The 12,322-nt window shown below is 41.5% G+C and overlaps 1 protein-coding gene across 20 annotated transcripts in view; it reads right to left on the minus strand.

Annotated features, from left to right (window-relative positions):
• FASTKD1 (FAST kinase domains 1) overlaps positions 1-11,703 on the minus strand; it is a 51,568-nt gene extending 39,865 nt beyond the window's left edge. For 6 of the 20 annotated variants that reach the window (XM_077957168.1, XM_077957166.1, XM_015110300.3 and 3 more), the window contains exons 1-3: positions 11,468-11,703; positions 9,236-9,754; positions 6,166-6,234 (exon numbers count right to left, since the gene is read on the minus strand). In XM_077957168.1, coding sequence (XP_077813294.1) covers positions 6,166-6,234; positions 9,236-9,612 — 446 coding nt within the window. In that variant the 5' untranslated portion in view covers positions 9,613-9,754; positions 11,468-11,703. Of the gene's footprint in view, positions 1-6,165; positions 6,235-9,235; positions 9,755-10,670 lie in introns of all 20 variants that reach the window. The other 14 variants (XM_077957167.1, XM_077957160.1, XM_077957157.1 and 11 more) reach the window with 4 other exon arrangements.
• Between the last annotated feature and the right edge of the window lie 619 nt (positions 11,704-12,322).

Raw genomic sequence — 12,322 nt, forward strand, 5'->3', positions numbered from 1 at the left:
GGGAGGCGGAGCTTGCAGTGAGCTGAGATCCGGCCACTGCACTCCAGCCTGGGCGACAGAGCAAGACTCCGTCTCAAAAAAAAAAAAAAAAAAAGAAACAGAAAAAACCTTGAGACACGGTAATTGTGAACCTTACTCAGAAACTGATTCAAACAAACTGCCTATAAAAAGACCTTTATAAGACAATCAAGAAAATTTCAATGCAGACAATGTGGGGAAAAGAAAGAAAGATCAGATGATTACTGTGTCTATATAGAAAGAAGTAGACATAAGAAACTCCATTTTGTTCTGTATTTGAGATGCTGTTAATCTGTGACCCTACCCCCAACTTCTGTCCTTGCACGAGACATGTGCTGTGGTGACTGAAGGCTTAATGGATTTTGGGCTGTGCAAGATGTGCTTTGTTAAACAAATGCCTGAAGGCAGCTTGCTGGTTAAAAGTCATTACCATTCTCTTAATCTCAAGTACCCAGGGACACTTACACGGCCAAAGGTCACAGGGACCTCTGCCTAGGAAAGCTAGGTATTGTCCAAGGTTTCTCCCCATGTGATAGTCTGAAATATGGCCTCGTGGGAAGAGAAAGACCTGATTGTCCCCCAGCCGGATACCCGTGAAGGGTCTGTGCTGAGGAGGACTAGTACAAGATGAAAGAAAGGCTTTTGGCGGATGTTGGCAGTAAAGATAAAGAAAAGCGGCCACGCGGTGGCTCAAGCCTGTAATACTAAGGGAATTCAGAGACTGGTGTGGGTCTTCTGTATGCTGAGCAGCGGTCCCCTGGGCCCACTTTTTCTTTCTCTATACTTTGTCTCTGTGTCTCATTTCTCTTCTCAAGTCTCTCGTTCCACCTAACGAGAAACACCCACAGGTGTGGAGGGGTAGGCCATCCCTTCAAGACAAGGTACTAGGTAATACTGAAAATTTGAATTTATCAATTTTATTATGTTTTTAAGACACAGTGTCTCACTGTGTTGCCCAGGCTGGACTTGAACATCTAGGCTCAAGTGATCCTCTAACCTCAGCATTTTTATTAAAATTTTAAAAAAAAATTTTGTTATGGGTACATAGTAGGTATATATATTTATGGGGTACATGAGATATTTTGAGACAAGCATGCAATACAAAATAAACACATCATGAAGAATGGAGTATCCATTCCCTCAGGCATTTATCCTTTGAGTTACAAACAATCCAATTACATTCTAAACTACTTTAAAATGTACAATTAAGGGGCTGGGCACAGTGGCTCACACCTGTAATCCCATCACTTTGAGAGGCCAAGGTGGGTGGATCACGAGGTCAGGGGCACAGTGGCTCACGCCTGTAATCCCAGCACTTTGGGAGGCCGAGGCGAGTGGATCATGAGGTCAGGAGTTTGAGACCAGCCTGACCAGCATGGTAAAACCCCGTCTCTACTAAAAATACAAAAATTAGGTGGGTGTGGTGGCAGGCGCCTGTAATCCCAGCTACTCAGGAGGCTGAGGCAGGAGAATTGCTTGAACCCGGGAGGCGGAGGTTGCAGTGAGCTGAAATCACGCCACTGCACTCCAGCCTGGGCAACAGAGCGAGACTCCATCTTAAAAAAAAAAAAAAAAAAAAAGTACAATTAAGTTATTGACTATACTCACCCTGTTGTGCTGTCAAATAGTAGGTCTTATTCATTCCATTTTTTTTTACCCATTAACCATCCCCCACAATCACCAATTACCCTTCCCAGCCTCTGGTAACCATCCTTCTGCTCTCTACATCCATAACTTCAATTGTTTTGATTTTTAGCTCCCACAAATGAGTGAGAGCATGCAATGTTTATCTTTCTGTGCCTGGTTTATTTCACTTAACATAATAATCTACAGTTCCACCCATGTTGTTGCAAATGACAGGATCTCATTTTTTTTTTTACGGCTGAATATTACTCCATTGTGTATACGTACTACATTTTCTTTTTTTTTTTTTGAGACAGAGTCTCGCTCTGTCGCCCAGGCTGGAGTGCAGTGGTGCGATCTTGGCTCACTGCAAGCTCCCCCTCCGGGCTTCACGCCATTCTCCTGCCTCAGCCTCCTGAGTAGCTGGGACTACAGGTGCCCACCACCATGCCTGGCTAATTTTTTGTATTTTTAGTAGATACGGGGTTTCACCTTGTTAGCCAGGATGGCCTCGATCTCCTGACCTCGTGATCCACCCGCCTCAGTCTCCCAAAGTGCTGGGATTACAAGCGTGAGCCACCAGCCACCACATTTTCTTTGTCCATTCATCTCTTGATGGACACTTACGTTGCTTCCAAATCTTAGCTATTGTGTACAGTGCTGCAATAAACATAAGAGTGCAGATATCTCTTCAATATACTGATTTCCTTTCTTTTGGGTATATACCCAGCAGTGGGATTACTGGATCACATGCTAGCTCAATTTTTAGTTTTTGGGGGAACCTCCAAACTGTTCTCCATAGTGCTTACACTAATTTACATTTCCAAAAACAGTGTACAGGGTTCCCTTTTCACCACATCCTCGCCAGCATTTGTTATGGCATGTCTCTTGGATATAAGCCATTTTAACTGTGGTGAGATGATGTCTCACTGTAGTTTTGATAGCATTTTTTTCATATGCCTGTTTGCCATTTGAACATCTTCTTTTGAGAAATCTCTACTCAAATCTTTTGCCCATTTTTTGATCGGATTATTAGACTTTTTCCTATAGAGTTGTTTGAGCTCCTTATATATTCTGGTTATTAATCCCTTGTCAGATGGGTAGTTTGCCAATATTTTCTACCCTTCTGTGTATTCTCGCTTCACTTTGTTGATTATATCCTTCGCTGTGCCACCTCAGCCTTCTGAGTATCTGAAACTACAAGCATGTGCCACATGGTTCTATATTTTTTAAAAGTCCTTAGAGAAACATACTGAGGTATTTAAAGATGAAATGATACCATTATTTAAAATATACTGAAGTATACTGAGAGTGGGAGGTGATACAGATAAAACAAGACTGGCTATATGTTGACAATTGTTGAAGCTGGAGGATGGATACATGGGAATTCATTGTACTATTTTTTCTCCTTTTGTAAATATTAAAAATATTCTATAATAAAAAGTTTTTTAAAAAATTTGGATTTCTTGGGAGGTCAAAGTGGGAGGATTGCTTGAGCCCAGGAGCTCAAGACCAACCTGGCAACATGGCGAAACCGCATCTCTACTAAAAATATAAAAATTAGCTGGGCGTGGTGGCATGCACCTGTGGTCCCAGAAACTTGGGAGGCTGAGATAGGAGGATGGCTTGAGCCAGGAAGTTTGAGGCTGCAGTGAGCCCTGGTTGCACCACTGTACTCCAGCCTGGGTAACAGAGCCAGACCCTATCTCAAAAGAAAAAAATATATATGGATTTCAAACACATGTTAATTATCCTTGCCGACTTCATCATATACTAGTAACCCAAAATAATCTACCCCATTTAAATCATTAAAAATTATATTCATAAAACGGGCCAGGTGCAGTGGCTCATGCCTATAATCCCAGCACTTTGGGAGGCTGAGGTGGGCAGATCACAAGGTCAGGAGTTTGAGACTAACCTGGCCAATATGGTGAAACCCTGTCTCTACTAAAAATACAAAAATTAGCTGGGTGTGTTGGCAGGCGCCTGTAGTCCCAGCTACTCGGGAGGCTGAGGCAGGAGAATCGCTTGAACCCAGGAGGCAGAGCTTGCAGTGAGCCAAGATCACGCCACTGCACTCCAGCCTGGGCGACAGAGCAAGGCTCTGTCTCAAAAAAAAAAAAAAAAAAAATTATATTTATAAAACATAAGTTCATAGATATTTTAGCAAGATCATTGTACTTCTGAGTTATTTTGAAATAAAGAAAAATTTAAAAGAAATGCTTGATTCACTATAAAATACAATCATACATGTAATTTAATTAATACAGTAATTGTAAAACACAAAAGACCACCTATTTTACAAGTGATTTGTTCAAGCTGCATAACACACATAATATATTGTTGCTTTGAAGACAAATAAAATGTTGTGACCTATTATCAACAATGACCAAATTTAACCCCAAAGATCCAATAGATAGATAATTCATACTGTTAGCAAAAGGAGTAAGATTACTCTGCTTACCCTCAATGTAGTTATAGGTAGAGAGTATAAAAGACAGATGGGTTTAGCTAATACGATTAACTTAAAATCACAACTTAGTAGATTAATACAGAATTTCTAAATCTAGAGAACTGTTCTATCCCGTAATTTAATCCAGTCCATGTAAAAAAGGCCTACAGAGTTTACCAGTATATGTCTATAAGTATTTATCATAGTTTAAACTTTAAGAGGCAATATGTTAAAAATATTTTAAAAATCAGAATGGTCACTCCTCTCTGTCTACAAGTAGCCTGTTGTTTCTACTTCATCTTAGCCAAGTCTTTCCTGTCTGGTTTCTATTTGATTTAGAGGGAGAGTTGCTCTGTAGTTTTTAATATCCTCCTATCTCTTCCTCACCCTGATTTTTTTCTTTCCTCCCTAACATGTGCCTTATTCCACTAACAACAGACTACAATCATCTGGAATTTCGAGATTAAAAAATTCAAAGTTTTCCAAAATAGATGAAGATTTCCCAAAATGAGTCTGCTATTATCTCAGCCCTTTTATAAATAAAGAACTTCTGATATATAATTAGAGAATAAATTTCTCTATACTCACAAGATTTCCCATTTTTCTGAAGTATTATCAAGTATGGCAACATGCTAAAAATAGAGCTGTATATAGTATAGGAAATGTATCTGAATTAATACTGTCCACAGCAGTGGACCTGAAACTCACTTTCTTTAAAAAGCTTCTAAGTCACCTATAAGCTCTGGTCATTGCCTCTCCATAAAGATGGAGTAACAGGCAAGTAGCGACAGATGCTCCTAAACAGTGTTAAGCGGGGCGCGGTGGCTCAAGCCTGTAATCCCAGCACTTTGGGAGGCCGAGATGGGCGGATCACGAGGTCAGGAGATCGAGACCATCCTGGCTAACACGGTGAAACCCCGTCTCTACTAAAAAATACAAAGAAAAAACTAGCTGGGCGAGGTGGCGGGCGCCTGTAGTCCCGGCTACTCGTGAGGCTGAGGCAGGAGAATGGCGGGAACCCGGGAGGCGGAGCTTGCAGTGAGCTGAGATCCGGCCACAGCACTTCAGCCTGGATGACAGAGCGAGACTCCGTCTCAAAAAAAAAAAAATAATAAATAATAAAAATAAAAAAAAAACAGTGTTAAATGGCCTTCCTCTCTACTAAACTAGGGTCTCCTTTTTTCTCCTTTCCTGGCTCCTGCACTTCTAGGTTTTTATTGATAGCCAATTAATCAAGAATCTTTCCTTTCCGAAGTAATCTTCTAGAAAAGAAGATTCAAAAAGGCTAGTTCATGAATAGCTGTGACTCTATCTTATTTATATTTCAACTAATTACATGCGTGGAAAAGTATACTATTCCCCACTCTTAAAGAGGGAAAATATGAAATACTTTCTTTTCTCTCTTGAAGAATACACAGCCAGGCATGGTGGCTCATGCATATAACCCCAGCACTTTGTGAGGCCAAGAAGGAAGGATTGCTTGAGCCGGAGAGTTCAAGACCAGCCTGGGCAACATGCCAAGACCCTGTCTCTTAAAAAAAAAAAAAAGGAGAGAGAGAGAAAAAGAGAGGAAAAAAAAAAGAAAGAAAAAAGAAAAGACATGGCCAGGAGCGGTGGTTCACGCCTGTAATCCCAGCACTTTGGGAGGCTGAGGCGGATGGATCACGAGGTCAGGAGTTCAAGACCAGCCTGGCCAAGATGGTGAAACCCCATCTCTACTAAAAATACAAAAAATTAGCCCGGCGTGCTGGCGGGTGCCTATAATCCCAGCTACTCAGGAGGCTGAGGCAGAGAATTGCTTGAACCCAGGAGGCAGAGGTTGCAGTGAGCCGAGACCACCCCGTGGCACTCCAGTCTGGGTGATAGAGTGAGACTCTGTTCCCCCCCGCACCCCCCCACCGCCCGCCAAAAAAATACATAATCAAAAACTTTAATACGAAACTGAGTTTAAACACATTTTTTTCAATGAAGCTTGACAGGCATCAGCTCCCTGCTCTTTTCCTTCAAGATTTCACTCTGTTAACCCTTAAAAGGATAACCCTGACCCTCAAGATGAACGCAGGGGTACTTGCCTTTCTAACCTTCTCCATGCTTCTGTAACTAGTGCTTCAACTAGTGGGTCGTGGGACTCACCAGCAAACCTTAATAAAAAAGAAAGAAAGAATCCTCCATACATAATCATTTTAAAATCATTCAAAACATATGCAATAAGAATTATAATGCAAAAGTGAAACTCAAGTTATTTTCCTTTTATATGGGCAGTCCTTATTTCTGGTCCACTCTTATTTCAGTATTCTGATTTTTTGGTACAGCCTAATAAACATCTATACTTTATCCCATGCCCTCTCACCCTTTTATCTGCTCATTTCAATACCCATGCGACTGACCAATGATAATGTTCAACACTATATTTATGTTAAAAGTACATATAATATGTCTTTGTTCTGATTTAAATATTTTTGGCCAGGCATGGTGGCTCACACCTGTAATCCCAGCACTTTAGGAGGCCGAGGCGGGTGGATCACTTAAGGTCAGGAGTTCAAGACCAGCCTGGGCAACATGGTGAAACCCCGTCTCTACTAAAAATACAAAAATTAGCTGGGCGTGGTGACATGTGCCTGGAATCCCAGCTACTCAGGAGGATAAGGCAAGAGAATTGCTTGAACCACGGAGGTAGAGGTTGCAGTAAGCCGAGACTGCACCACTGCACTCCAATCTCGGTGACAGAGTGAGACTCCGTCTCATACATAAATAAATAAAATATTTTTATAAGAAAATGTTTGTGGGAGGCCGAGACGGGCAGATCACAAGGTCAGGAGATCGAGACCATCCTGGCTAACGTGGTGAAACCCCGTCTCTACTAAAAAATACAAAAAATTAGCCGGGCGCAGTGGTGGGCACTTGCAGTCCCAGCTACTCCGGAGGCTGAGGCACGAGAATGGGGTAAACCTGGGAGGCGGAGCTTGCAGTGAGCTGAGATCGGGCCACTGCACTCCAGCCTGGGTGACAGAGCGAGACTCCGTCTCAAAAAAAAAAAAAAGAAAAGAAAAAAAGAAAATGTTTGTAAAAAAAAAAAAAAAAAGCTAATAGTCACCAATCACCTTATTCATAAAACTTCAAGCATCCCCTTCAAGTACCTCAGAGAAAACAACTTTGTAACCTGAGAAAGACCACCAAAAAATATGGAATCATCCTTTTTTAGTTTAACATCAATCCCCAATATAAGCCTTAAGCCCCTTTCCTATAAATGCTAATTCTCTTACAAAACCAACTTACACATCTCTAACTTACGTAATGCTGATATTTACACCCATTTAAATAACCCTTGAAGGTTGGGTCATCATGTGAGAAAACTGCTCTTTTTCACCAGTGAGACTAATAAACAAATTAGGTGTAACTTTTTTGTGTTTTTCCCCCTTGTACAACTGCTGAAGACTTCATTCAGGGAACCCAGTTCTTTTGAAAGCTGGATTTCCTTGCAAAGAACACATTTCTTTTTATTTTATTTTTTCCTTTTTTCTTTGCTCTCTTCATTTGTTTTTTCTTCACAAATTCCAAAATTGGAATATAATATTTCTTAACATTTATCTCTGAGTTTTTCCTTGGACACCAAGGAAGCCCTTTTTTACCTAACACCTATTCAGTCATCCACATAATTCGTACAACTTTGTTATCAAATATAAATGACTCTACAAAATCTCTTTTTTTTTTTTTTTTTTTTTGAGACGGAGTCTCGCTCTGTCACCCAGGCTGGAGTGCAGTGGCCGGATCTCAGCTCACTGCAAGCTCTGCCTCCCGGGTTCACGCCATTCTCCTGCCTCAGCCTCCCATGTAGCTGGGACTACAGGCGCCCACCACCTCGCCCGGCTAGTTTTTTGTATTTTTTAGTAGAGACGGGGTTTCACCGTGTTAGCCAGGATGGTCTCGATCTCCTGACCTCGTGATCCGCCCATCTCGGCCTCCCAAAGTGCTGGGATTACAGGCTTGAGCCACTGCGCCCGGCCTACAAAATCATTTAATTTTTTTCCTTTTTTTAAGAGCTATTATTGAGAAACAACCTATTGTAACAATACCCCCAGAAAACATATCTGCCATCCATTTAATTACAAGAACCAGATGGCAAACAAGTTATCACAGACACAATTTACTAATTACTGATTGTTATTAGGCATTAATTATTATTATTATTATTATTTTGGAGACAGAGTCTTGATCTGTTGCCCATACTGGAGTGTAGTAGGGTGATCTCGGCTCACTGCAACCTCTACCGCCTGGATTCAAGAGATTCCCCTGCCTCAGCCTCCCGAGTAGCTGGGATAACAGACGCCCACCATCACGCCCGGCTAATTTTTGTATTTTTAGTAGAGACGGGGTTTCACCATGTTGGCCAGGCTGGTCTTGAACTCCTAACCTCAGGTGATCCACCCACCTCAGCCTCCCAAAGTGCTGGGATTACAAGCGTGAGCCATCACACCCAACCGGCATTAATCTTAAATACAACTGCTTACCTACTATATTCTCTTCTGCAGCCAACCACATTTTTACAAAATTCCACAATAATCCAATTTCAAATGCCCAAAGTTAACAATAGTATTACAGTTGTTAAAGGAGAATCCCTTGAACCCGGGAGGCGGAGCTTGCAGTGCGCCAAGATAGCGCCACTGCACTCCAGTCTGGCGACAGAGAGACCCCATCTCAAAAAAAAAAAAAAAAATTAGATTATCAGGAAAACTACTGGGGAAAAAGTTATCTTTCATTTTAAAGAGAATTTTAGGCCGGGCGCGGTGGCTCACGCCTGTAATCCCAGCACATTGGGAGGCTGAGGCGTGCGGATCACGAGGTCGGGAGATCGAGACCATCCTGGCTAACACACAGTGAAACCCCATCTCTACTAAAAATACAAAAAATTAGCCGGGCGTCGTGGCAGGCGCCTGTAGTCCCAGCGACTCAGAAAGCTGAGGCAGGAGAATGACGTGAACCTGGGAGGTGGAGCTTGCAGTGAGCTGAGATCTTGCCACTGTACACCAGCCTGGGCAACACAGACTCCTCAAAAAAAATAAAAAATAAAATAAAGAGATTTTTAGAAAACTAAAATATAAACTAAATAATCATTTCCATAAAATATAAAAGTAAATTACTTACTGTTGTGTGATGTGTAACACATTCACCAGTGTATCGTCATTCATTAATTTGAATTTATTTGTAGCTAAATTATGAAGAGTAAGAAATTGAGGATGGTCTCTGACATCCTCAACATTTTTTAACAGGCTGGTCTTCTGCTTTTGAAGCTTCCAAAGCATATCAAACGCACATCCCACTTGCTTTTCTGAAAGTATGGCTTTGTTTCTTTCAATAAAATCAAATATTTGCTCCTCATCTGTACACTTATTCATCTGAATAATTAGTGGTTCACAACTGATGGGTCGAAATTGAAATACTCTCCAGGAGAATGGACAAATAGCTCTTAGACGAAGCATATCTGTAACCAATGAGTCTAGGAAAACAGGTGTTTTTTTCATTTACATCACAAGTTTTCTTAGGTAAACAAAATCATCTGCAACTAGTCGTCAGGTGCAATAAGCAGGGATACAAAGAACTGTTTTTCCTTCATGTATTTTGCTTCCATTACGATGACTGTAAACCCATTCCAATATACAGCTTCTATAAAAGAATTGGTTTAACATGGTTATGCTTACATCATTAACATCAAAATGATTTCAAAATTCAAAATAAAGTAATACATTTTTTCTGCATTAACTAAAGACTTTTTCTTAGTCTAAACCAGATAGCAGAATTTGATCCAAAAATAAATGTCCAGAAAAAGGCACTTCTTTCTGCACTCCATTTTAAAAGTGTTTTAAATCTGACATTTACATAGTTTTCAAATTTACCATAAAAGGAAAAAAAAAAGCCCACAAACTCAGAGCTGTCTTTTCGAAAAAGAGGAAAATTGTTTAAAATAAATAATCACCTTTAAAGTGTCTTAAAAGTGTATGCTTTAATTCAGAGATTTTTTTTTTTTTTTTTTTTTTTTTACATTTTTCAGAAGTATGGTCTCTGGTTCATCCTGGCTAACACGGTGAAACCCCGTCTCTACTAAAAATACAAAAAAAGTAGCCGGGCATGGTGGCGGGCGCCTGTAGCCCCAGCTACTCAGGAGGCTGAAGCAGGAGAATGGCGTGAACTCTGGAGGCGGAGCTTGCAGTGACCCGAGATCGCACCGCTGCACTCCAGCCTGGGCGACAGAGCGAGACTCCACTCCGTCTCAAAAAAAAAAAAAAAAAAAGTATGGTCTCTGGTTTATTTGCTTTCAGGATAATTTCTTCCTTTTTCTTGTGCCCTTAAAGAGCTCAAATAATTCCTTCCTGAAGTAAATAAATAAATAAATAAATAAGTCATGCAAGTTAATCATTACTGGCCTTGGATAGGTTTTAATCAATAAACGAGACAATTAAAGCACTAATCAAGAAATACTAAGAAATTAAGTAATGTTGCAAGTCATGCTGAAACAATAAAAGAACTAAAGATAATTATGAAAAAGAATAATTTGTTTTTAAAATATGCTATAAATGCTTACATTTATAATTGAGAAGTAATGCTTAGAAAAGCAGGGACTAAAGTCATATAATCTCATACTTCTGCAACATGTTACCATTTACAAAGAACGTTTGAAACACGTTATCTCATTAAATTCCCTCAGCTAACCTTCCAGGTCGATATTATTTCCATTTTACAGATAAGGAAAAGCAGGTTCAAAAAGGTTTAAAAAATTGTGCTAGTACTAGTGAAGCAGGGACTACAACCCAGTTCTTTCCACTTGAACGGCCTCATTACACCAACAAATCAACACTGTATCACTAAAAGCATGTCTCAGACTCCTCTCCACGGCTATGCCAAACACTCTGTTCACAAGAAAAAAACGACGCGACAGCACAGGCTATTTTGTGGCAAGCAGTACAGCATCCTGACCTAAGCTGACCTGCACACACCCGCATAAGAAATCCCTGCACAAATCAAAGGTTTTCTCAAGATACTGTATCCATCCACTGAGCTGCTCAAAGTGGAGGCAGCTCAAAGGTTAGCATAGAAAGGTGTCGAGTCCCCAGTTTCGCCCCAGCTGAATGACTTTTTAAGGAAGGAACTTAACTACAGGAGGGGCCTTGGGACCATAAGGGGTATCCTCTGCGCCGGGCATACAGGAGAGCTGAATGACTGAAAGAATGTGGTCTCAGCCCAGCCCTAGTCCATCCGCACTTCGGAGAACCCAATATCCCTAAGGGAACCTCTGTATCTCCACCGAACCCTCTGTCGCCAGCCCGAAAACGTGCTGGGTGGGAAAAGAAAAACAGCCGCTGCGACACGATCCCGACTTGCCAGCAAGGTTTTCCCTCAGCGCGCCGCAAATTTTCTGGAGTATCCTGGGGTTATGAAGGCTCAGAAGTCAGGGTTATTCCCGGTCCCAACACGGAACGCAACAGGCTCTGTTTCTCGCCCAACCCTCATATCAAAGGGTTTATAACCTTTCCTCGAGAGACATGACCTTTCCCATGAGACCTTGCCCCCAAACCAGGAAAAAATGTCCTGCTGGCGCAGCGTGCACTGCGGAAGTCAAGCACTACATATCCCAGGGGGCGTCGCGGCGAGGTGGGTGAAATGGACGTCGCTCACGAATTTTGGGGGGAATTCTGGGCATTGTAGTTCCTCATTGAGGGAGGCTCTAGCGCAGATGGTTTAAGCTGTTGAAGATATAGGTCGTTTCGGCTATTCTCTACTATCTGAGGTTTTTCTCCTAGTCCTTGGAGGCCTAATACTTTTATAATATACACAAAAATATACTTAGGAAAATGAAATTTTAAAATGTAAACATGGAAAAGACACGTACAGATTTTTCTTATTTTTTTTAGCGTATACGAAATAACTCTGTCGAGTAGCTTTGAAAGTATGCAAACTCTTTTTTTTTTTTTTTTTTTTGAGACGGAGTCTCGCTCTGTCACCCAGGCTGGAGTGCAGTGGCCGGATCTCAGCTCACTGCAAGCTCCGCCTCCCGGGTTCATGCCATTCTCCTGCCTCAGCCTCCCGAGTAGCTGGGACTACAGGCGCCCGCCACCTCGCCCGGCGAGTTTTTTGTATTTTTTAGTAGAGACGGGGTTTCACCGGGTTAGCCAGGATGGTCTCGATCTCCTGACCTTGTGATCCACCCGTCTCGGCCTCCCAAAGTGCTGGGATTAC

This window comes from Macaca mulatta, chromosome 12 (genome assembly GCF_049350105.2).
Source record: "Macaca mulatta isolate MMU2019108-1 chromosome 12, T2T-MMU8v2.0, whole genome shotgun sequence".
Lineage (NCBI taxonomy): Eukaryota > Metazoa > Chordata > Mammalia > Primates > Cercopithecidae > Macaca > Macaca mulatta.